The following is a 26,346-nucleotide window of genomic DNA, read 5'->3' as shown; positions in this document are numbered from 1 at the left end:
CAGTGTGAGAACATTAAAGTTGAATCTAAAAGCAGAGGTCAAAAGCCAAAATTTGGAAGCCGTTGGGAGTCAAATCACAGGTTTTGCACATGTTAAGGATAATGGGAAGGCACTGAAATTTTTTGCTTGGGAGGTTTATGTTTTGTTTTGTTTTCCGAGTGAAATATTTTAAGCAAGAGACTGTCACGGTTGTTTTTTTTTTATTTTAAAGATTCATCCTACTGAATAGAGAGTGGATTAAAGGGGAGACAGAAAGGCACACAGGAAGAACAGATAGGGAGTGATTGCAGTAGCCCAAGGCTGGAGGGGATGGGAGCTGAAGACACGCAAACTGAGGGGCTGGGAAGAGCTGGAGAAACTGAAATGTTACAAAGGATGTAGAGGGCATGTAGAATGGACAGTTGTTCATCCCAGTCATAGAAGCCCACAGACAAGCAATTTGCTTTTGCCTTGCTGCCTTGGCCTAAAGAAACCTGAACTTGACTGGCCTTCTTGTAGCCTTGTGTCCAACACGATGCTACCTGAAACCCTTGCTCCCAGGTCAAAGACAGGTTCAAGAAACGAAAAGGATGACTCTACTCTTGTTTGGCTACCGATCATTTCTGTGACACCATTGCTCTGGGCTTGTGTCCAGTATGTCCTCATTTCATAGTCATTATATTACTGACCAGTGGTGGACACCCACCAAAAATGTAAATGTTACTCCCTGCACGGGCTCCCTTCTGCTTCAGCTATCCCACCTTATTTTTAAACAAAACAAAACAAAATCCCTATGGACTTCCAAGTCATCCATTAACCAAATGCACTCTCCAGTTTGGATTTATGTTTAGTAGGACATTTATCAAGACTTTTCAGTGTCTACCACCCCTCACCCAAAGAATGACAGCCAAAGAAATAGCATTGATCAAGAGCTCAAAAATCTCTACAATGCTACAATAAACACTGACAAGAGGATTGACTCACCAGACTCATTGGAGCAAAATTTGCAAGTATTTAGATGTTCAGGTTTGGGAGTTTACAGATATGGAAAGAAATCCCAGCTCTGCTTCTTAATAGCCACGTGACGTTGAACAAATTATTATGTTTTTCTCTAGAATAGAATGGGGATGATGAACGATGATAGTTCTTTCAAACAATGCCTGGCACATAGTAAATGCTCAGTAAATGGAGCCAAGATCAATGTTAACCACTCTGCACTTGTAATGGTTATTCATCTCTTCCATAATGGTCAGGTAGAAGTACAATATTCTTTATTCTTTCTTTAAAAAATTTTAAAAGAAATATATATCATTTCTTTTAATTGTAAATAGTAAATGGAAAGTAAGCCTCTTCCTCTTCCTATCCCCAATCCTAGTCCCTAGAGTTCAACACACTTAATCATTTCTGTTTTTAATACTTTAGGTGATTAGTGCTATGGTTCTAATTGTTTATATAATTATTTCTTGGTTTAGCAACTTGATATAATACCTATTAGCTCCCTTCTATGGAAGATTTCTAAAACTTTGGCTTACCCCTCTTTCCCAATTCTTCTTATTTCTTGGATTGTAACATCACATTTTGTTGTTTCATTGCTGAATGGTCTGCCACTCTGATATTACCATTCAGGTCACTTCACTTTTCTCCCAGTCTTTTTATCCCTGTGAATCTCTATACTGTCCTCTAGGAAACTACCCCGGGTTCTGTCTTCCAGCTCATTAATTCAGTCTTTAGCCTTGTCCATTCCTCCCGTTTATTCAGTTTAGTTTTGATGATAAAATTTTTAATTTCCAGATTCTGTGATTGGCACTTTTTATAATTACCTTTGGTGGATGCTGAATGCATCACACAAAGCCTTCTCCCCTTCCCTTTCCAGGCCCTGCCCTCACTTCAGGACCAAGGTACTCAGTTGTTCAGTCACCGCTCCCTCTCTTATCCCCTCAGGCTGCTGAGAATATTGGTGTTGATACCTCATGCCTGAGTACCTTTCCCTGAATTGCCTCCCTTGCTCAGTTCAGAACAGCTCTTCAAGATGCTCCAAGCTCCAGAGCCACAGGAGATCAGCTGAAATTTTAATTTTCTGTATATCTGTTCCAGTCTACTCTCCAAAACTCTGGTCACCTTTCTTTCTCCCTTTCTCCCATCTTTCCTATCTTTCCTTCCTTCCTTCCTTCCTTCCTTCCTTCCTTCCTTCCTTCCTTCCTTCCTTCCTTCCTCCCTTCCTTCCTTCCTTCCTTCCTCCCTTCCTCCCTTCCTCCCTTCCTCCCTTCCTCCCTTTTCTGGTGTGGCTACAAATTCTTCTTTTTCTTCCCAGAGGGTTGAGACTAGTGGAGGGGTAGATGTACATACTTATGACATTATATTCCCAGACTTAGTATTTCTTTTACATTTTCAATGTTTATTGCATTTATATTCTGCTACCTTCTTTCCTGACACTAAAATGAAAGTTTCTTTATGTATAATCTATTGGTTGATTCTAAAAATTGAAAAGCAGACTTTACACTATTGTGTTGTATATTATCACACACAGCAGCACCTAGAGAGAAGGACTATAATCCTGCATTACTAAGCCGGTCACCCCTGAAGAAGAAATGCATCAGGGGTCAAGATGGAACAGACTCTCTCTCCTGAATTCTGCTGGTTACCCCAAATTGGGATCTATTTTGGTTTACTTCATGGAGGCACCATGACTTTGTGTTTTTTTTCCCTCTTTGGAGTTTCAAATCGCCAAAGCATATTACAGTCTTCCATATCCTTTTACATGGAATCCACTCTACTCTTGAAGACGTTCTCCATGGAGCCTTCAGATTTTCTGTCCCAGTGTGATCTACTCCTTCACTGTTTTCCCAGGATTTCTTTTCATTACCCTTCAGTCATTTCCCCTGTTTCTTGAATACCTAATCTTCCACTTTCTAAGATTCTTTTTTTTCACTGAAATACATCAGTACATTTTTTTAAGAAAGTATGAGTGGGAGGTAAACTTTTCTGAGAATTTTCATGTCTGAGAATATCTTTATTTTGCAGTTACATTTGATCGGCAGATTTGTAGCCATCAAAAACTCTTAAAAACGAGCTTCCTGTCTTCAAAGCTGGTAAGTCAGAGGTCAAAATGGTCTTTCTCTTTTGTGGTTTGCCTCATGTGCCTGTGTGTGTGCCTAAGCGTATATGTGTTTTCATTTCCAGAAGCCCTTAGAATCTTCTTTATCCTTGACGTTCTGAACTGTTACCAGGTTGGAAATGGGTGTGGGCATTTCATCCCGTCTCCCACGTGACGCTCCGTAGGTATTGCACTGTCAAGGCTTGTCTCTCCTCGACCTTGGGAAATATTTTTCTGTATTTTCTTCCCATTTTTTTGTATTCTTTTTTCTGGACATTCTATCTAAATCATTATTGGATCTTCCACATCACATCTCCTTTTTTTTTTTTTTCCGCTCTGTGCTTTTCCAGAAGATTCCTGACTTTATCCTCTGACCCCTTTACTGATTTCTTTTAGTATCAGCCATCATACTTTTAAGTATTCCTGATTGCTCCTTTTTTCATAATATCTTCTTAAATCTCTTCTGAGATTTTAACTAAAAACTGTTTTGTTTTGTTTTTAAATTCTCTCTCTGTTTCCAGAATCATCTGCTAAATTGAGGTTCATTTTTTCTCTTTGTTTGCGCTGGTGTACGTCTCCGGAACTGATGGCTTTCTTGGATAGCCTAGCCATCATAAACCATCAGTTTACATTCCCTAATACTTATATCTGTGAACATGGATGGTATATGTGTAGGTTTTTTCAGGCAGATCTTTTAGTTTCTTCAGACAGCAGCTCTCCATTTTTAACTACGTGGTTAACAGCATTGCTGCTAGTCACCCTCTAAATATAGATGGGCCCCACTGACCCAGCTGCTCTGTACTCAGTCCCTGATTAGTGCTTGATTACATTCCTTGATTACTGCTCCATAGTCCATTCTTGCTCCCAGTGCCTGCAGGACTGCTGGACAGATCTGCTTCTATGTCTTTCTATCACCCTTCTCCTGTGTCTGTTCCAAGTAGCAGCTCCCTCCACTCTAGTAGCTGATCACGAAGATCCAGTCCCCCTTCCATACTACATAAATTCATCAAAGCTCTGGCCTGTGGGCCCCCTTTCTGTTTTCCCTCTGGTTCCCTATCGATCCTCTTTTGTATACCTTTACTATTATTTCAGTGGGATTTCTGGACAAAGGTGAGAAAACCCAAGTGTTCAGGCTATCCTCTTCATCCCAAACCTCCACTAATTTTCTAAATCACTTCACTCTAACGTAGCACCCACTAGTAAGTGAGTTGGCTGGAGATCCAATCCCAGTTGATTGTACAGGTCCATCACCCCCCTCCATGATCGTATGAGTGAATGGGAATGTTTATAGGTGACCCCGAAAGAGGTCTTTGGTCTGTGGCTTCTTCATGATGGCGCCTCCATGTTGAGGGCAGACAGGTCTGGTGTTGCCAGCTCACTCAGCCGTACCTGGAGATCTTGTTTGTCATGGTTTCCAAAGCCCTGGTGCTTAGTTCCCTGTGCTCTGGCCCCCAGGCAGCCAAACCTTCCCACTGCTCATGGGCAGGACAATTTAAATTCAAAGTGTCAATGTCATGAAGATTGAAAAAGGAAAGAGGAAAAAATAGAAAAAGTAAAGAGACTATTCCAGACTGTAAGAGATAAAAGAGGTTAATCACACATAAATAGTACAATGAGTAAGCTTTGATTAGATCCTGATTCACTGAGGAAAGCTACAAATTATATTATTGAGACAACTGGGAAATTTAATCACTGGATATGAGATGATACGGTATTTTTTACTTTCTTGGGTATAGAAATGGCACTGTGCTTTCGGAGGAGAATGTCTTGATATAAATATGTAAATCTAATTTGGCAAAATGTTAACAATTCTTGAACCTACAAGGAGAGTATGCAGGCATTTATTGAAATAGTCTTTCAACCTTTCTGTATATTTAAAATTTTCCAAAATAAGTTGTAGGGGACAAAATTGTGTTTTTTGGAAGGAGAAGTACTGAATTATTTTACCAAAAGGCATCAGGGACTTAGGTTTACCTGTATTGGCCAGCTGATGCAGAATACATGGGCTGATTCCACTGAATTAATAGATTTCTCCTGTAAAATGGTCTCCCTGAGCCTTAGAATCTTGTCTACTGGAATCAGTTAGGATCTACCAAGATCTTGTAAAAAGCTACAAGAATATCTGAAGGGAGATCTTTTATGTGAGACTCTATAAGGATAATAAAAGGACGAATTGAAAACAACTGAACTCACATGTTGAATAATATATATATGTAGAAAATAATTGTTTGGTTAACATGCTTACTTATATTCTACAACTGCTATGCAGCGAGATTCTAGTCTTAACCTCCAATGTTTTTCTTATTAAGCACTGAGTCTAGAGGTCCATCTGGAGTTTTTTATTTAGTCATTAACTCTAACCCGTCATTTAACTTTGTCTAGAGCCTACAGTATTAGGAGGTGAAATGCTCCTTCCCTTCTGTCTGGAACTGTTACTAATTATGTGTCAGGTCCTGGCAAATCCCCTTACAGAATAGCAAACACTTGGGATTTGTCTGTTGCCTATGGTGTCATTTTATTTTTCCCTCTATCCTTTGTGCTTCTGCAGGAGTGAGGTCTGATGAGCTTCAGGTTAAACGTGTCGTTGGCAAGAGGAGTTTATGGGTGATGTGGGTACTTGCACTGCCTCACAGCGGTATGTGCACTGTCGGTCTGTGCCACTCTTGGTGGTGCTAACTTTCACCACTTGGGAAGCTCGTTACCACTACCAAGATTGCTCCAGTGAAAAAGTACACTTTCCCTCTGAAATTAATAAGAAGTCTGTGGGAGGCTACTTTACACTGCACAAATACCCTATTCCAGAATAAACTTCTACCCAGTTGTTTTAGCATCTACTGATAATTCTCCCTAATTACAATTTATATCCAGCCTGCTTTCCTATTTATGTTAGTTTATTTCGCTGACTCTGAATTCCAGTAACCAAATCTCACTTGTCTTTCCCCTCCAGGTGCCCTGGAATTGGTGTTTATCCCGATTCTCACCCCTATTTTTTTGTTCTCTTTCAGATTCAACTCATGTCTTCAGTCCTCGTGTCTTCTGTTGTTTTTGCTGCAGACTGTCTCCCTACCACCCAGGTAGGTTCTGTTTCCTTCAAAGGTGAAAGAGATTTGGGCATATACATTGTGCTAAAAGGGCTTACTTCTGTCTGGCCATGCCATTTACTATATCAGCCCTATGTGCTTTTTGGAGGAATAAAGAGGGCTTCCAGCAGGACATTGGTGGAAAATATCACAATGTATCCTGTCATGAAAGAGTCCTAAGAAAAGCAAAGAAATTGTTCCTTGTTTACTTTCTGCTATTAGAGGTAATTTGATGTCTTACCAGTTAGTGGAATCAGAGAATTTTTCTGTCAAAGGCCACACCTGCAGTCTCAATGCCCTTCCCTTCTGCGTTTACTGGGCTGAGTTCTCCTGCAGGACCCAGAGAGAGGCAGCTCACACAGCTGTGCAAAGATCACACGCCAAGCTGGGGGAATTTGCATATTACAAACTTGATGTCAAATAGGTGAGGCTCACATCCTGGTGTTGCCGTGGCTCCCTTCGGCTTTCTGCAGTTTGAAGCTTTGATGAGTTTTTTCCCGTTTCCTCTATTTTCATCTGTGGGGGTCATTCTTCTTCTATACCTTGGTTCTTTTTTCTATCCTCCATAAGCAGATTTATTTTTCACCCGGTTATTGATTTCTGTGAAAGTAAGGTCCTTCTATTCTGAGCAACAGATTCTCTCTAGGTTGAGGGTTCAAAATGTACTCTTAAACCACGAGAAGTTTTCTGGCTCCCCTTTGCAGTCAGTCTCTCCCCTCCATTCACCCTGCCCTAGGCAATCACTGGTCTGCTCTCTGATACTACAGATTAGCTTTACCTTTTCTAGAAATCCATGTAAACAGAATCGCAGAGCATAGTATTTTGTAGGTCTTGCCTTTTTTCACTACATATGATGTTTATATCAGTAGTTCATTTCTTCCTACTGCCGAGTAGTATTGCACTGTACAGCTAGCTATATGAGTACTTATTCATTTATTTATTCATCTGGTTGACCGTCTGGATTGTTTCTAGTTTTTAGCTGTTATGAATTAAATGGCTATAAACGTGCATGTAGTTTGTGTGTGGACATATATTTTCATTTCTCTTGGGTAAATGCCCTGTTTATTGATTATGGCAGTGATTCCATGGGTATGTCAATTTGTCAAAACTCATCAAAAACATAAACTTAAAATTAGTACATTTCCCCTCCAGTAAGGGACTGGCTAAGCAGACTGTGGTCATCCGTACCATGGGAGGATGCTCAGCAATCAAAAGGAGTGAAATATTGATCCTCGTAACAACTTGGATGAATTTCCAGGGAATCATGCTGAGTGAAAAAAATCCTACCCTAGAAGGTCATCCACTGTATGGTTTCATTTAAATATCATTCCTGAAAAGACAAACCTATAGAAATGGAGAGCAAATTGGTGGTTGTGGAGGGGGTAGAGTTGGAGGGGGGTCAGAGATGGGAAAGTGGGGGAGAAAGGAGGTGTGCGGCTGTATAAGGGCTGCGTGAGGGATCCTGGTGATGGATCCGTTCCTCTCCACTGTATCAATATCAATATCCTTGCTGTGATATTATACTGTATTATTTTTTAATATAGTACTATACTTTATTAGTACAGTATTGTGATATTTTATGATAATTTCACTCATCTGCTAGCTTGGGCAAATAGTTCATGGAATTTTTCTGTATTTTTTTGTACAACTGCATGTGAATACACAATTATCTCAAAATGAAAATATAAAAATTTTTGAGATGAATTTTTTTAAAGATGTGTAAACTATGCATCATTCAAGGTGATTTTTTAAAAGTCCTTTCAGTCTGTAGAACACTCGCCAGTTGCACCCTCCAGAGACCACTGAGAACTTTCCTGCCATACTGTCCCCTCTTTGTCTAGGCACATGACACTCCCAGCCTTCCACCTTTCTCCTTATTCATATCCTCACCAAGAATCCCATTCACATCTTCCCACTTACCCTCCTGGGACACCACATACACTCAGGGTCAGCCATCTGAGCTCATCAACTAGCTTGGTTTCTCCAAAGACATATATACCTGGAGAAACTTAGCTCATCCATGATTCTATACGCACTGATTTTTTTTTTTGAGGTCCCAGATCGATTGATTACCTTCTCAAAAGTCCACCATGACATCAATGTTAAGAGCAGCGTCCCAATTTTTGCAATTTCTTGTCAACATCCTATCCCAAACATGACTTTATCTGTTCTTTCACTTAAAAGAAAAATAGGGGAGGAGATTAAATGTGAAAAGATAATTTAAAGATAATGTAGTAATTTTACTATTAATTGCCAATTTTAAGGCTTTAGAATTGATATGGTTCTTGAATAAATTTTTTTTTAAGTTTTGCTAAATATTTAGATGAAATTTGGAGGAACAGCATTAGATTTCGTGTTAACAAAAGAGCAGTTATTACCAAGTATAGTAATTACTTATTTCCAAGCATGTGAATTTGTTCCCTGAATGAGTCCTTTAATTGGGGGGATGCATGGGGAGAGTAAAGGGCAAGCAGGATTCCCTATTATTTGCCTGAAGACAAAAATCATAAATAACATTTTGGTTCCATGAGCAAAATGCTTTGGATGAACCTAAAGACAGTCAGCCCTCCTTTCTGGAAAATACACTATGGATTTAAATCTAAATTCGAAGTAAGTCACACAAATAACATAATTAGGTTATCCTGAGTACTCGTAATTGAGGTGAAGTCCTTTTCAGTTTGCAGATGCACTTATGAAAGTTTTGTACTATTTGGGGAAAATCTGTGGTTTATTCCAAAGAGACTAATTATAAAAGAAAAACATTTTCACATTTCAGGCAGTAGGTTGTGAGTACTTTTAAGTAACATAAAAAATAACCTGTTCCAGATATTGATATTCCTTGCCTGAAATTTCTAATCTGGAAAGGCAAGGATTAAGTAAAGGAAGGACTGTGCTTGTGTTCAATTCCACAACTAAAGGAAAAATATTTTATTAGCCCCATTTTAAGGCTGAAACAGAGACTCAAAGAGATTAAGCGACTTGCCAAGTTCATAGAACTATCAAGTGACACATGCGAATTGAAAGCAGATTTCTCAATCCAGAGCCAAGGTCATTTTGCTACAATAGAAATCCAAGCCACACTTCAATAGCTGAACTTATGGGGACTGTTGATGACTTAAATTTGACTCTCAGATGATTAATCATATTTGGGGAAAAGCGCCTTTGCAGTCATTGATATGAAACAGAACTGGCATATTACTGTGTATTATTAAGCTATAGAACACAGAACCTGGACTAATTTAACCACAGGCAGACTTACTGAGTGCCGTTTTGGATCAGGGACTGTGTATAAACAAGCCCTAGTCCCTGTCCTATTTTACTTTATTCCTTAGAGAAGAATCGAACCATTCTATTTAGTGAATTTTACTCTGAATAAGATTTGCTTTAGAAACCATTTCTCTGATCACAATCCTACAAGCATTACCACGATAAGATGATACATGGATTAAAGTGAAGGTAGAGGCACTCTACGCGTATTTAAGTATATTTAAGTATATTATGAAGCTATCTCAAAGTTCATAAATACAGATTTACATCATGATACTTAATCACTTCATAGTATTTCAGCTTATGAATTGTTGGGCGTTTAGCTTTTACATTTTTCTCTATTATAAATGGCAATCCAGTGAACATCTTTGAGCATACAACTCTAAACACTTTCCTTATTATTTCTTCAATAAATTCCTAGGTGTGAAATTGTTGGATCAAAAGATGGACGTATTATATATGTTGCTGCCTATCACCTAGTTGCCCCCTGAAAATACTGTACCAAAGCAGTGAACTCATAAGTGAACGTTCTGCTTCTAGTCTGTCTCTCTTTTCAAGCCATGCTGCATATATCCAGGGTGATGTTTCCAGTAAGCTACTTACTCATGTCTAAAACTTTAAAGGTTACCCATGGTCCACAAATAATTCTAAACTCTAACACGAATGCCTTCTGTCTGGCTAGCCCATCTCTTACAGTTTTCTCTCTCCTACTTTTCTGTATGATTACCAGGAGTCAGTCAAATTTGTTTACCAAACAGGCACATACTGGAAAAGAAAGGTCTGTGCTCCTCTAATCTCAGTCCCATAAACACCTTCAATTTATTGATATCTTCACTCATCTTTACCTATTTTATTTCTTTCCCGGAGAAAGAACTCTTCACTCTGCGTCACTGTATATTTTAGTTTAAGTTTAAATATTTAAATTTAAACATGAAGAAATGTAAAGTTGTGTAAGTTAAACCAAGGAGACAACTGAGGAAGCTCTTCCAATAGTCCAGGAGCTGACTCGGGGGTCTTTCCCTCCAATGCATCCTCTCCCTACCACTAGGTCTCAGTTTCTAAGGTGAATCTGATTATGTCACTTTTTTTTTTAAAGCTTCCAATCATTCATCACTGCAAACTAACAATAATGCAAAGTATGAACCATACACAGCCCTTAGCAGCCCACTTCTCAGCCTCATCTGCCAGGACAGAGGCACACGTGTGTCTAGAAACTCCACACCCACCTGCACCCTCCTCCAAAGGCATCAGATGCTTTAATGCAGCTCCACTTCTGCTTCTGTTCATCCTGCGAACAGAAAGCAGAGACACAATTGAAAGGCAAACCATTAGTGAGGGAGATATTTGGAAATACTGGCCAGAGTTGTGATAATGGGTTATTACTCTTGATATACAACGAACTCAAACACATCATTAAAACATTAAAACTCCAAAAAGTAAATGAACAAGGGATATTAACAGACAATTTATAAAAGAGGAAATGCAGGTGGCTTATGGAACATTAATGGAATGTGAATAAAAACTCAACTGTGAGTGATCATTTTACTCATCAAACTAGTAAATAAATATATTTTTCAAGTTATGATTATGGTGGTCCAGAGTTTAGTGAGACAGACTCACCCATTCATTTCTCGAAGCAGTGGAAATTGCTGCGGTCTTTCTGGAAAGGGCTTTGACAAGAACCCTAAAAATGTTCATGTCCTTTGACCCTGAGGTTTCATTCACTCCTGGCGATGAAATAATCAGAGATAAAGAGAAACACGATTGGCAAAAACGTGTTTATCCCGGCTTATCTTATTAGTTACAACAATCAAAAGATGCATGAAACTCAACAATAGGACAGTAGGGGTGTTGCTTAAACAAAATGCAGTTTATCCATATAATGGAGTATAAACACTCATTAAAGTGGCCTGGACAGATGAAGAATTTTTAATGATGTTGGAAATTATATAATGTGGTATGAAACACAACATATCACTGAATGAAAAAAAAGAGATGTTTGTATGTACATTATATTTCTTTTTTTAATTCTTATTTTTTATTGAAGGGTAGTTGATACACAATGTTACTTTCATGTGTACAACAAAGCAATTCATTTATATATATACATACATTTTTTCAGATTATTTTAAATTACAACTCATTACAAGAAACTGAATATAGTTTCCTGTGCTATACAGTAGGTCCTTATTATTTATCTATTTTAAATATAGCAATGTGTATGTATTAATCCAAACTCCTAATTTCAACTGCACATCCAGAAATATCAGTGCTTTCTGAGAATGAATCATGTTTGTTTTATTTCTTTTGTTTGTAATTTAAACACTGGGCACATGTTTCCTTTAAAAATTGCAGAAAAACTTTTTAAAACTATGCCTTGACATCTTTCATGCTAATGTCACCGCTCCCTTTTCTGTCCTCTCTCCACCCTACTTTGGTGTCTGTCACTCCTATGGCACTTGGCAAATAAGCCAAAGAACTCATCTCCCCATGAGAATCATAAATTCCTCAAGAGTTTGAGCTGCTCCTTTTGCAATGCTGAGTGCTTAGAAGAACTCGAAACCATTTGTGAGATGACTAACTGCATGGATGATTGAATGACTGTCTGCCATAAACATGTCTTAGGGTTGTGTCTTTGCTCTCTGAATGGGTAGAGCAGCTATTGATTTGAAGAGTCAAATGGGTTCTCTTTTACGGGGGCATCCATCCTGTGTGGGCTCACACCCCTGGTATGTCATTCTTTACGTTTACGCATTTGGAGATCTCTTTAGGTAATGCACGAGACTGAACTTCTCTACCTGGACGTTGCTTTAAGCATTGATGGAGTACCAGGTTCTGGTTTGTCAAATATTTGGGGAACCTGCTTTTTTAAAAACATGCTTAAAACTATTGCTATAAGCATATTTTCATAAATCCAGTAAAGCACGTTCTACTGCTTTTGCTCAGTCACTTCCTTTATGAATATCTGGGGCATATAGTCGGAGACCTTATTTAGAATATTAAGTCTTAAGTGTTCCAAATTTAGTAGAAAGTTGATAGAGCTTCCTAAATCCCTTTCCTTATTGCATTAAAGAAAAAAAGGGAAAGGAATCATACCTAAGGCTTGCATTCATTTATTCTCAGCTACCAGCAGAATTATCTAAATTACTGTTGAAGATTATTCAACAAAGACATTCATCTTGTTACCAAAATTATTAGTGAATTGAGAGAGACCGCTTTTCTTCAGATGAGAATGGCTAATATTCTATTTTTTATCCTATGTCATTAATTCCCTCTTTCTTGTCTCCAGCTCTTGTTTGGCACAGGTTGGGGATGCAGACCGTAGGGTCAGAACTTGGGTCTTCATTCTACCTCTACCACTCACTAGCTCCGTGGTGTAGTCTCTTAACTCTCCAAGACTTGAACTCCTCCTCTGTAAAATGGGAGAGTCAGAGCATCTGTCTCATAGGGTTGTTAGGAGTATGAATGAAATAATACATTTTAATTGGGAAATTGTAATTGCCTTCAAGATGTCAGCTCTTATTAATTTAGCTGTGTAGGTTAGTACACAAATGAACAAAAAAATACTGTAACTGAGCAACAGCTCATGTGCCCATGGTACAGAAAGCTGAACTCTGACAGTGGGTGTTTGCAGCAAAGGCAGGATTTATTGGGGGGCACCAAGCAAGGGAGTGGGGGACAAGCCTCAGACCCCCTCCATCCTGGTCTTTGAGTTAGGGTTTTTTTTTTAAAGGGGAAGAACAAAGAGGCTGGGATAATCTTCGTCTTGTGACATTCCTTAGCTGCAGTTTTGGGAGTCAGAATGCCTACGGTTTAGGAGTCTCTGGTCTGGTGGTCAACGACCTGGGGTCTGTCAGCTCATCTTGCCCAGGAAAAACTACCTGAACCTCTGCACATGAACGATGTTATTGACAACAGCAATTTTAGTCACCTGACTCTGGTTGTTTAGCGTTCAGTTGCACAGGATTGAGGTCAGAAGGAACGAGAAATGGAATACAGTTTTGGACAGAGAAGTTAATCATAAACTCGGCAGGGGAACTCGGTTTGAAGGGGACTCGGTTTCCATGCTGTGATTAAAAGAAGAGTTCTCCCAACTCACACCGTGTTTTATAAATATTGCTGTTTGGTCAGTTGATTCCTCCTATATTTTCAGCAGTACTGAAAAAAGTATTATAGTGGCTTCAGAAACTTACATCTTGCATGTGTCATGGAGATAGGCAGAAAGTGATTTCTCTGCTCCCCTTCGCAGCAGAGTTTCTCCACCTCTCCACCTCTCCTTCCTCATCTCCGCCCCCACTACAACCCATTCCAACCTGACTTCTGTTCCCACCACCCCATCGAGACTGCTTTTGACACGGTGGCCAACCACCTTGGATTTGTCATCTCAGAAGAAAATCTTCTGTCCTCATTCACTGGCTCTGCCAGCAGCATTCCACACAGCGAGCTGTTTCCTCCCGAAATACTCCCCTTTTGTTTCCCTTCACATCACACTCCCCCCACATTCCTGGCCCCTCTCCCTCTGGCTCCTTTGCTAGTTTTTCCTCTTCCACCCAACCTCTGAATGTTTGGTTGCCTCAGGAGCTGACCAGGGTCCCATTCCGTTCCTTCCAAATAATCTGTTCCCATCCCATAGCCTTAAATACTATTATGTTGTGACTCTCTCCCAAATTAAATCTCTGCGCCAGACATTTCTCATAAATCTGCCTGCCTACTTGGTTCTTCCACTTTCAAACACACTGTGTCTAAAACCCAGTTCCCTACACCACTGCTCCCAACACACACACACACTGTCCACATGCCACCTTCTTCCCAGCCTCGGTACACGGCACTGCTCTCCACCCAGCATATGTTTCATAACAATCCACTTCCACAGTGATGTTTTAAACAGAGACATGAGGTAATATCAGTTCCTAAATTAAAACTCTTTAGTGGGAACTCACGGCTAATGGAATTCAAACAAAATTCACCATTGACTGCAGGGCCAGCGTTATTGGGGTCCCTCTGCCTGAATTCAGCTATGCCACTCTGCTCTCCTGGGGATGATTCTCATCCTCTGCTCCAGACACAGTGGCCTTTTACTTTTCTTTGAACAGAGCAAGCTTGGGCCTTGCTCAGGGCCTTTGCACCTGCTCTTCTCTCTGCCTGGCAGGCACTTACCTGGTTCTTTGCATGGCTGGTTCCTCCTTATACTTCAGACCTTGGTCTTAGTTTCCCTCAGACAGGTCTGCTGAGACCACCTATCTAAAGTAGACCTTCCCATTCTGTCTATTTCGGTCATAGCTCCATCAAAACCAATCCATATGTTATTAGATAAACTTGGCAGCTACTTGAGGACAGTACCGTGTCACTTTATTACCTGTTCAATGCTGTATCCTGGGAGTCTGGTAGAGGACTTGGCACACAGTCGGCTTTCAGTATACTGGGTTTATCAAATGCTAGACTGGCATAGTGTTCTAAGAATGGGGCTGGCTGTGAAGGAGACAAGGCCCTGCCCCACTGGATAAGCATTATCATAATGACTGTACAGTGTGCAATGGCAGGTCATAAGTAAAGCAGCTTCACTGAGGAGGTGACATCTGAATTCAGATGAGTATAAATATGCTGGGGGGAAAGGTAGGGAAAGGAGGCTTGGGCCAAGAGAACAGCGTGAGTGAAGGCCCGGAGCTGTGAAATAGCATGTCATGTTTAAATTATTAGCTCAAACAAGTTTTCTGAAGAAAGGAAAATTAATGCAGATCTCGAGAACTTGGGGGAAGAAAAGTCAAGACCTAAATAAAATCAGGTGGTGGAAAAAAGAATTTTAAATTGAAGCAAAAAATGCAATTTCACAACTATGGCTCATTTAAGCTACTGGTAATTAAAAACATATACAGTAATAAACACCACCTGGGTTTTGCAGGTGTGGGTAAACTTTCAGAAATTATGAAGGGAGGAGTAGTTGGAAATAGTTCAAGATGCAGCTAAAGAAACTGTGAGTTCAATGCCTTTCGTCCAATAATGGGAATGAACGTGGTGATGGCAGAATAATTTCATTTATATCATTTCATTTCACTTCAATGTGACAAACATATTCAGGCTCTGGGAAAGGTAGTGGGAATAGAAAAAGAAATAATCTTGGGCCTCCAAGAGACCACAGTCTAATCAAAGGCAAAGGCACATGAATAATTGCCAATCTAGAATTTAAAGAAGAAAAAGAACCTTCTATATACCCTCAGTAAATGTTCCAAACAGGTGGTTAGAGCAACACAGATTATTTTTTCCCCCAAAAAATCCAACTGAAGTTTGCACCAAGTCCATTTTCTCATGGGATGTTTAATTGAGTCTGCACACGAGGACGGTTCTGGTGGTGAATTGCACAGAATGAACAAATGTTGGTCATGGAAACTGACTGGAAAATGCCAATGAATTTCTTTTCAGTTATGTATGAGAGACATCTCTCTCTTTTTTTTTTTTTAAAGAATAAAACACTTTATATTTAAAGTTAATATGCTTTCCTTTTAGAAAACAGTAAACATTTAAATGAAAATACATACATACCTATTACATACAGATTTTGATAGGCATTTTTTAAATTAAAACTAAGATCACATCATGATACATTTGCATTCACCTTCCCTGATTTGACGATTATGCATTCTGCACTTCATGTTGCTGTTGGTTGTCTTTCAGTTAAAAAAAAAAACAAACAAACATTAAAAACTATAAACTTACTGCATCAACTCAAAAATAGAAAGCAATCTTCTGAGTCTTTATATGAAATGTGTAATTTAAAAATCTTTTTTCTGCCATAATCACCCTAATTCTTGGGGTTTGTAACAGAATTTTAAGTTTTTGACTTAGATGTTGAGAATTACATCATGATTTTGTCATATGTATCTTCTTTTTCAAAAGGTTTTTTACTCATGTCTTTGGTATTGTAACTAAATTCTCAACAGTCATTTGAACTAAGTGGCTCCCTTATGCTGACTTTTTCGCACCATAAAGTCTAGTCACAGATTAGTGTCCCAGAGGCCAACCTGATTCGTATCCTTTGCGTGTAACCCAGTTTTGGGCTTACGGGGTTTTTTGTTGTTCTTTCTTGTAGTTTCTGTATATCAAGCATTTCATCAGCTGTACCTACATTTTCTAGGAATGTGGCGAAGTCTACCGAGTCGAATGCCCCAGTGTTTTGGGTCTGGGACGGTGTTACACATTTCTGTCTGATTCTTGCTCTTGTTCCGTCACTGTGTTTTTTGATTCTTCAGGTGTTGTTTCCACCACAGAGATGCTCAGCCCATGCTGTTCCCCGTCCTAGACACTTACCATCCTCTTTCCTATCATTTTCACTTTTTTATTCTTGTTCTCTGTTTTCTTGAAGAAATTCTCAATCTTGTCCTCTCTGTTGCTAATTTGACTTTCTGAATTGGCAATTTGGGTTTTTTTTTCCCCCAGTAATTGTTTTAATTTGGGGCTCTGTTATTAGTACATTTTTAGTTTTCTTGAATACTTTCCTTATCTCATCCAGTTCATCTCAGACTCTTCTGTTTCTTTTTTTTCCTGCTTCTTTTTCATAAAAGTTATATCGTCTTTCATCTTGTTGAGGTTGACAGTTTTTTTTTTTTTTTTTAACAATTTCCTTTGGTTTCTGAAATAAAACCATTTCATAGGCTGGTTTTTCCTCTGGAGTTTTTAGCATCATGTCTGACATTCTTTATTCCTGGTTAACACATTTTTCGCATGAGCATATTTTGCTTCTTTTTTTGTTTTGCTTGCTTATCCATCCCAGAGGAAGGTAAATCTATGCACCCCAATCTTGGTTTCCAGCAGCCTGGGTATAAACAGTACGAGAGAAAAGCAAACTCCTTCTCACCGTATGGCAAACTGGCATTCGTTGAATGAGCCACGGATTATATTTTCCAATCCAGTTCCATCAGCTTTAGCGCTAGAGAGAATTCTTTCCAAACTCCAATAATAGGTTGGTAGGAAATCTTAGTTTTTGTAGTGGTTGAACGTTTCCCCTTCCCTTGACATCTTCATCTGTATTTTATTTTTGGAAGCTAAGAAGAGCCACTTGGGGCCAGTAACCTGATACCATTTTTCCTCCTCTATGAAAGTAATTTCCTGCAAACCCATTTCTCCAAGGCTCTGAACTTCTATTGAGTGATAAGAGCTTGTACTGTTGATGTAGTACTAGGTTGGATTTCCACCTTGCAATAGAGAGAAAACCTCCCTGCTCTCATCAACAGTCCTAAACCATCCTTTTCCTACATGTTGTGACAAGTTATCGGTCAATAATAAACCATAAAGCGTTCTTCTCCTAAAGCAGTTTTCTTAGTACTCAGAGAGGGCAAACCCCCAGGGAAAGGATGAGGATGGTTCCCAGACAATAGAAGCAGTTTATTCACATTCACTGTGGGATACTTTTTGATTTTGAATTTATAGGGAGCCTGACCTTCCAAAAACTGGAGTTCTGCGCTGTGATGGAAATCACCAAGTGAAATGCTTGGTTTACTAAGCTAGTAAACTGAATTTATGCAAGTGCTTTTTGTATTAACCATGCCTTTTATTTTCTGTATCCTGATGCATGGACATCTAGGGTTTTGCTGACCTTGGAGGAGCTACCCCTCCCAGAGCTGGCCTGTTCCTAGAGGTTGTGAGCACTGGCCAGTGAGCATGTCTTTCAAATGCAAACCAACCAAGCCAGAGTCCTTATCCCCAAACATCTCCCTTATCCAGCTTTCACACTCTGGGCCACTCACCCTAATCAACACAGGGTCAGGTACTAGCCAACCAGGGACAGACCCTACCCGCTGGAACCCACTGAAATTATCCAAATTAGCCAATCCTAAGTCTGCTTACCATGCCAGGCCCATTCCTTCCTGTAGAAATCACAAGAAATTCTCTTGCTCACAATTTTTCCCTCTCCCTCTGCCTCCTGACTGATCCTGCTGCTTAGCCCCCCCAGGGTGTGTGGTGTGCCCCATCTTGGCATCTGTGAGTCTAGCAAACTCTTTTCAGTGGCAATTGTCTTCTGATTTGGAGGTCTCTCCATCCTTAAATCATAATAAAACCTAATTTTAAAACCCCCTTTCAACGGCAGAATTAAAACTATTTTAGCCTACTACCTTATGTTTATCCCTCAAAGCTGAGGAAGCAAAGGAATAATTTAGAGATCGGAGCCCTGGGAGTCGGGTACAGAGCTGCCTTTAACTCAATGTGCACTTAAACCTCCAGTCAGTCCTCCTGATTTTAATGCCTTTCCTAAAAACAAGTAGGTTCTGGCATCAGCACCGGGAGGTTAGTGAGGATTCTCCACCTTGTCTGGATGGAGGGAAGCAGGTGGCAGGAAGTGTGCAGAGGGCAGTGTCCCCATTCGCAGGTACAGAGGTAGATTCTCACCCACTGCCGTGTGGGGCTGGTCTCCCTACTGGTTTCAGTTCACCGTGTTTCCACCCATTTCATTCTGTTTACTGCTTCTAAGTCTCTAACCTTTCTATTCTGACGTTAAACACAATATTTCTTTTGTTCCCATTTAATCCTTTATTTTTTACAGATTGAGTTTTCCCCAGTGCTTAAATTAATGCATGGCTGTAAGAAGTAATTATTTTTTCTTCCTCACAGTGTCAGCAGCCCTGACAGGGAACCCAGCTCTGCTCTGGCAAATGAGCAGACTTGTTAGCACTGGCTTCGGGTGGGCCGGGAGAGGACACAGGGCTGATTCCTGGAAGGTCACTAATAAACAAAGTTCCTTTCTATTTGAATTCCTTTGCTGTTAAATGGACTATTCTTTCTTTTATCGAGCGCCTGCTTTTATTCCTCTAAGTTCTTTGTGAATTTCATGATAAAATTCTTTATGAAATAATTTCTCCATCAATTATTAAAGCATTCCATGCCTACATTCTCTTGAAAAATTAAAGTGCAAGTGCGATTAGAAGCCAATTGTGGTCCTATTGATTTCTGAAAACTAATTACATACAGCCATTTAAACAATGAATATTAATTGAGTGTTGACTCCATGGCCGGGCACTGTTCTAGGTCCTGGCTATACATGAGTGAACAAAATAGAATTCTTTCTATCATAATTTAAAAGATAATTTCACTGTAGTACTGGCCAAAAGCACATAGAAGCAATATTGCCAAAAATATAAATATAGAGATAAAAATCTAAATAGTCAGTCTTTTCTACCTAGGTTGATCTAAAAAGGTTGGTTTATTCTAACACTGTGGCCTCCCAGATTGGGTACAGAAAGACACTTGTCCAAGTTATGGCTGGGAGAGACTCAGACCCCTGAGTCAGGGCGGAAGGGCTGGGTTTTTTCCAGTCACAAAACATTGCGTTGGTTTTGCCATATCTGGTTTCAGCCTGACAAATATTGAACTCCACTAATGTGTTAGTGCAGCTGCCAGACGTGTTCTGGTAATAGATGGGCCATCTGTCTGAGGATTCACTGTCCTCTGAGTCTCCGTGGGTGTTTCAGTGGGAAGCTGGGTGAGGCCAAGTTCAATACTGCTAGTTAGATGACACATGAAACCAGCAATGGCTAGTTTTGGGAATTAGATTTTCAAAAGCCTGTTTATTCTGCAAACAGGTGAAAGTCTATTAATCTTTGAAACCCCATCGTCTAAAGCTACATGATGAAAAGTCTAGTTTTATCTCTGACCTAAGGCAGTACAGATTTTTTTCTTAATAACCAGAAAAGCTTCTTATTATATATTGATGTTGGAAGGATTAGGGAGAATCATGTTTCCTCCAGCAAGGTGTTATGGCATTTTTTTTTAATCAGTAGCTGATCAAAGTAACTGGAAAGATGGGCTCTCTTTCTTGGTTGGAAGTGGTAATCTTGCCTGAGCAAAAGAACGAAGGTCAAGGATGAGGGCAGGGCAGGAATTCCTCGCCTGAAGCACGGCAGGTACTAGCATTGTGCCAGGCACAGAGTTGATGCTTGTTGAATGACTAAAGGGTGAGTTGTTCTTAAGAGGATGCAAAATGGCTCCCAGAGCCTCCTAGACATATTCAGGGGAACGGGTCCTTTATAAAAAGCAGGTCTTCTGCAAGCTGGTGAGGTTTCCTCTGTGAGTGATGTCAGGCCCTGAGTGCAATCTATTTTTTGCCACAAACCTTGTGAGGATGCTTCTGTGAATTAAAATGGTCTAGATCCGTAGGTTTCAACACTTGTTTTAGCCATAGAATCCCTTCTTTAAACAGACACTCTGTATTTAGAACAGGTTGAAGTGGAGCTTCTGTGGCGGAGAACCTGAGTGTGTTCTCCTGGGTCCCTCTCCTCACAGCAGCCTCCACAGGACACAGTTTGGGGCCCTGGCCGAGGGGTCCATTCTGGGCGGATTATCTAGAGACCGTGAACGGGTTGAAGTGATTTAACTTTGCTCTTACCATCCCTGATTCAGGAGTTAAAACTTGGTCATTCTCAAGATTCATTGATGTCCTGATCAAATTCTGGACGGTTATTCAACCTATATTCTTGGCTTCATGTAGGGGAGAAAAACACTGTGAAGAGTAAGCTCTGGAAATTGAATAGTGTGACATATGCCATCTTGTAGTTGCCCATTTGATACCAACTTCACTTGAAGGTTCCAGTTTTCAAGGCAAATGTATGGAGGATCAAAGTTCTACTTGAGAAGAAAAATCTCACTGAAATAAGACCCTGTCATTAAAATTCACACCATGGTGCACAAGACTTAGGGACTGGATTAGAGGTTGGGATAGGATTTCATTTGATCATTTTCTTTTCATTTTTTTTGATCATTTGATTCATTAATAATTTCACTGGTAGAGTGTTATTTGATAAGTGGTTTTAATTTTCTAACAGTGTCCAAGATCAATGATTGCCCCCTTTTTACCTTTTTCTTCTCTCTTTCTTCTTCTTTTTTTTTTTTTTGGCAACAGTTTTGTTGAAATAATAATTCGTATACCATACCCATTTAAAGTATGCAATCTTTGGTTTTTAGTATACTCACAAAGTTGTGCAGTCATCATTATAGTCAATTTTAGAACATTTTTCATCACTTCAAAAGGAAAGCCCATATCCTATAGCTATCACCCTTATATTCTCCAGGCATATCTTGTTTTATTGCACTTCACAGATAGTGCGTGTTTACAAATTGAAGATTTGTGGCAACCTTGAATTATCAGATGATGATTAGCAATGAAGTATTTTTAAATCAAGGGGTGTATTTTTTTAGACATAATGCTATCACACCGTTAATAGACTACAGTGTAACGTAAACATAATTTTTATATGCACTGAGAACTCAAAAACCTGTGTGACTCCCTGCTTTCTCACAGTGATCTGGAATCAAACCCATATCTCCAAAGTATGCCTGTATTGCCATTCTAGTGAGTGTGAGGTGGTAGCTCATTGTGGTTTTGATTTGCATTTTCCTGATGACTAATGGTGTTGAGCATTTTTTCATGTGCTTACTGGCCATTTGTGTATATTCTTTGGAGAAATGTCTATTCAGATGCTTTGCCCATTTTTAATTGAGTTACCTGTCTTTTTATCATTGAGTTATAAAGTTTCTTTATATATTCTAGATGTAAGACCCTTATCAGATATATGATTTGCAAATATTTCCTCCCATTCTGTGGGTTGGCTTTTCACTTTCTTGATAGTGTCTTTCGAAAGCACCTAAGCTTTCCATTTTGAAGAAGTCCAGCTTAACTATTTTTTTCTTCTTATCTTGCTTATGTTTTAGAGGTCATATCTAAGAATCTATTGTCCAACCCAAGGTCACAAAGATTTACCCTTATGTTTTCTTGTATGAGTTTTATAATTTTGGCTCTTACATGCAAGCCTTTGATCTATTTGGTATTCATTTTTGTGTATGGTTCTTATTTTTGTTATTTCTTCCTTCTTTCACCTTTATGTCTTCAGAGATGCAAGAATCAAATTTGTTTCAGGCAAGTTGGCTGGATAATATGTGGAAATATTAATAAGCTGCTTATTAGTGTGTTGAAGAAGGTGGAAATTTAGGCCATGGGGTTAGCTGGTTTTGAATTTGTGTGATATATTATGTGATCTACACATCTAAAGCTTCCTGGGTAAAATTGTGGTCAAAGGATATTCAGAATTTCATCTTCGCTTCCTCCTCGCAAATGAACACGTCTTCCATTTCACTTATGAATATTCATACCTTGTTTCCATTCTTGCTATACAAGCCGTTGTTTTCAAACAGTGCTGCTTACATAACCCGGCTTTTGTTTCTCATTTTAAAAAAATCTGCTTTCTCCATAAGCACACTGTCTCTCTCTCTCTCTCTCTCTCTCTCTCTCTCTCTCTCTCTCTCACACACACACACACACACACACACTGCTACCTCTTCCCAATATGCTCACGTGTTTGCTGGCACAGATGTCCCTGCAATTCACCTCTTCTTGTCACTCACCTTTCAGGTTATATACACATCTGAGATTTCTCAGTTATTTTTATAGGCACAATTCAGCATGGGGCAATCTGGATGATAAGGGGGGAAAATCACAATGGAAAGGAAGGGCAAGATAACACACGAGAGTATTTAGTCATTCCTTTGTGTTTTAGTACAGAAATGTACGATTTAGCCCTGGAGTAAGCATAATGCATAATTGTCACATTGGGATGCTAAACACAGACGCTGCATTCACTCTGTGCATAGAGTAAGGTCTGGTTCATGGAAAAAAATGCAGGTTTTGCATTTTTCCAACAAAATAAGTGAGTGGGGGTGGGAGGAGACTGGCATTCTGATGATTATTTCAGAATGCTAATGCCTACCAGAGGCGGGAGCCGTGCTGGCCAGTCTCCACTGCATCATGTTGATGGGAAAGTGAGGGTGTCCCCACCCTCTTTAGATGCCTTTTATGGCAGCAGCCCAACAGGTACTTTTGGCCAACTAACAAGTAATTCTTTTGTATCTCTACGGAAGAAAACCTTGTCCAAGGGCTCGGAGAGTACCCAGCCAGGAAAACCAAGGCAATGCTCAGGAAGTACTGGAGGACACCTAAGCATCAGATGGTGTGGTCCCGAATATAAGGGCTGAAGGACCACAGAGCAGGGGGGTCAGTGAGCCTTGGAGGTGGGGGTGGTGGGTGTCGAGAAGCTTTCCTGGAGAGCGTGGGTTGGGACTGGGTTGTGAAGCATGAAAACCATTTTTTTAAAGCAAAATGGGGGTAAAAAAGAGACAGTATGCCTCATTCAAGAGAAGGACAGAAACTCAGCCTTGTGATGATCTCACTCAGAGTGTTCAACAATTCCAAACCTGGGTTTAATTCCCCTTGGAGTTTAATGACTTGGCCACACAGCTTCTAAGCAGTAACGTGGTGTTTGGATCAAAAGTCCTGAGTATTTTCCTAACAACAGACCCTGTGGCTGCTGTCCTCCAGGCCCAGAGACTGGAGTTAAGCCCAGTGCTCTCTGCATCAGCTCAAATTCCTCCCCACTGTTCTCTCTCTGACCTACCAGGCAACACAGAGATTGAGAATCACTAATTCAGATCATGGGTTCCCAGCTTCCTGTTCCTTACAATCATCTTAATAGTTAAAAAAAAATGACAACCTGTTTCTAGCCCCCCACTCCAGACCTAATGAAACTGAATATCCAGAGATAAGATGCTTAGGTCATTTGCAGTTGTCCTCCATCAACTCACATTACCTTGGATAAAGTAGGCATCAATACATGTCTGTCAAATGAATGAATAATTTATGCATTCGCTGAATCATTGTTTTACCTACTAATTTGATGATTGTGAGTTCCTCGTTGTCTTGGTTTATTTCTTCATGTTACACCATGGTCATCTTTTCTAGAAACGTCTGTTTCTGAGTGATGAAAATGAGACTGATGGGCTTTTTCCAGTCTGGAGTTCATTGTGAAGCCAAAGGACATTTTTAAAAATTGCAATACAATTGACATACAACATCATAATAGTTTCAGGTGCACGTTGTAGTAATTGGCTATTTATATACATTTTGACATGGTCACCACAATAAGTCTGGTCACCATCTGTCCCAAAATACATTTGACCAGGACTTATAGAAAGGCAGGTGCATGTCTCTGGCACTGGGGGGATACACACTGTAACTTTCCTTTCCTTGTCACCCTGGCTCTCTTTTCATTCTAATCTAAACCAGTGTGTAAAGACCAGCCTTGACTGTTTCACCTTTTCCCAGACTTAAACTTCTTTTTAACCCTCTTTATAATTGTTGTCCTATGGAATGGAAGGATGATTGAATGGAATGGATTGCTGATTTTCCCAAACTGGCCCAGATCAACTCTGGTTGCTGAGTTTCATAGTGGGGTGGATGATGGAGGTAGGCAAGTAAACATACTCGGTCTTTTCATTAATTCCGTGTGTAATCTGATTAATGTCAAGCTGCAGATGTGTTTTAGGTTGGATTGTGTTCATCAGGATGATTTAAACATTCCTTGATTTGGTTCCAAATGGAAGTGCTTGATAAAGTGGTCCTGTGATTTCCAGTCACTTTCTTCCCTGCACTTCAGCATGCTACCAGGGCCCCCAAACGGTATTATCAGACTTGCATACGGACAAGTGATTGGAGATATGTGACAACATGATTAGAAATATTGGAGTTCTCCAGGTTTAAGAGTGCTTCAGTCATAGGCACAATTATTAGTGCAATAAAAATGGGAAAATTCTAATTGAGATTCACCCCCTCTTTAGTATCCAATGGATCTGAGATGATAATTTCAGCCCTGGTTCATTTTCTCTTCTGCATTTATTATTCCATTATTATAAAATGTCACTTTGCCTATATAATATTTTGCCAGGCTGTCAAGTTTTATTTGGTTCAACTTTTAAGTCAGGAGCATTTGTGGCTGATCACTCCAGTCTGTGCCAAAGGAATTTTCCGAGCTATCACGTTATTAATTTTGTCAGTACACGCATTGTTTTTTAAGGTAGTTTGGGAACAAACGTTCACTTCAAAAAATTCACACTTAAGCAAAAGACACATTCCCAGTTTGACTCAGGGCTGAGGGATACATCCTTTATCATACAAACTGAACTTTAAAAATTGCTTTGAGAACTGATTTGGGTGGAAGACAAAAAGGCCAACCATCTATGCCATTCATGGCACAGTTCGTCACCAGGGAGAAGAGCAAACTGTTGGAAGCAAAAAGAAAAGAGTTCCTTAAAAGCTTTAACACGCAGGAGATGATATTCAGTTTTGCCACATGGTCCAGGGCTGCACCACTTTCCCACCCACCATTTCAATTTCAGTGACCTTTTCCTTGTCATCCATCTTTCATAACTGCCATCCAAATTTCCAGCTGCTTCTCCAGCATGTAAAATCCCAGCGAGCCTGGTGGAAGCTCCAACTGTTGCCCTTTCCTCCTACTGCTCCTCCCCAAATAGAAACTCTTCATTAAATCAATTCTCTCCTTATAGTTTGATGAGCAGCAGTCTCTTACCAGGAGCACATCCTTAGTCTTTGAAAGGGAAACAAATTAAAATCCTGACTGTTTTGAGATGAGAAATTGTTTTTCTAAGAAAAAAACCTCCAACAGGAGCTCTGGTTAATTGATGCACTCAGTATGTTTTCGTTCATGCTCATGCGATTTGCGTGACCACACAAATTTAGTGTTCTGTCTCCAATCTACCAGATTGCTTTTCCCATAAAATAAGCCTTCTTTATTGCTGATGTTTGCAGTGCATCCCTTCCAGGCATAAGAACAGACATGAATTATTTTTGAAGAAAGCCAACGATTCTCATCCAAATCCAGCGTTCAAGTGTTTTGTCAACAGACAAAATAGCTTACCAGTACCTCTAAGGACATCAGCACTTTTGATAAAAGTGTAACAAGTTAATAGATTTTCCTTTTTTTCAGGGAAGGGGCTTTGCTTTGATGAGGCTTTGTCTTTGTTAAATTCATTGGGAATGGAATTCCTTCCTTTCTCACAGCTCTGGACGTGCTGCTTAGAGCACCCTTTAGAATGTGT

The 26,346-nt window shown here is 39.7% G+C and overlaps 1 protein-coding gene across 9 annotated transcripts in view; it reads left to right on the top strand.

Annotated features, from left to right (window-relative positions):
- The window catches only part of GPR141 (G protein-coupled receptor 141), a 169,145-nt gene that overhangs the window by 3,594 nt on the left and 139,205 nt on the right, over positions 1-26,346 (top strand). For 5 of the 9 annotated variants that reach the window (XR_012508116.1, XR_012508115.1, XM_074367224.1 and 2 more), the window contains exons 2-3: positions 3,001-3,068; positions 6,079-6,147. Coding sequence is in view for 2 of the 9 variants with exons in the window: in XM_074367229.1 (XP_074223330.1) it covers positions 3,001-3,068; positions 6,079-6,147 (137 nt within the window). In the remaining 7 variants the exon portion in view is untranslated. The remainder of the gene's footprint in view (positions 1-3,000; positions 3,069-6,078; positions 6,148-26,346) is intronic. The other 4 variants (XR_012508117.1, XM_074367225.1, XM_074367226.1 and 1 more) reach the window with 1 other exon arrangement.

This window comes from Camelus bactrianus, chromosome 7, assembly GCF_048773025.1.
Source record: "Camelus bactrianus isolate YW-2024 breed Bactrian camel chromosome 7, ASM4877302v1, whole genome shotgun sequence".
Lineage (NCBI taxonomy): Eukaryota > Metazoa > Chordata > Mammalia > Artiodactyla > Camelidae > Camelus > Camelus bactrianus.
This window is presented reverse-complemented; position numbering and strand designations above follow the sequence as displayed.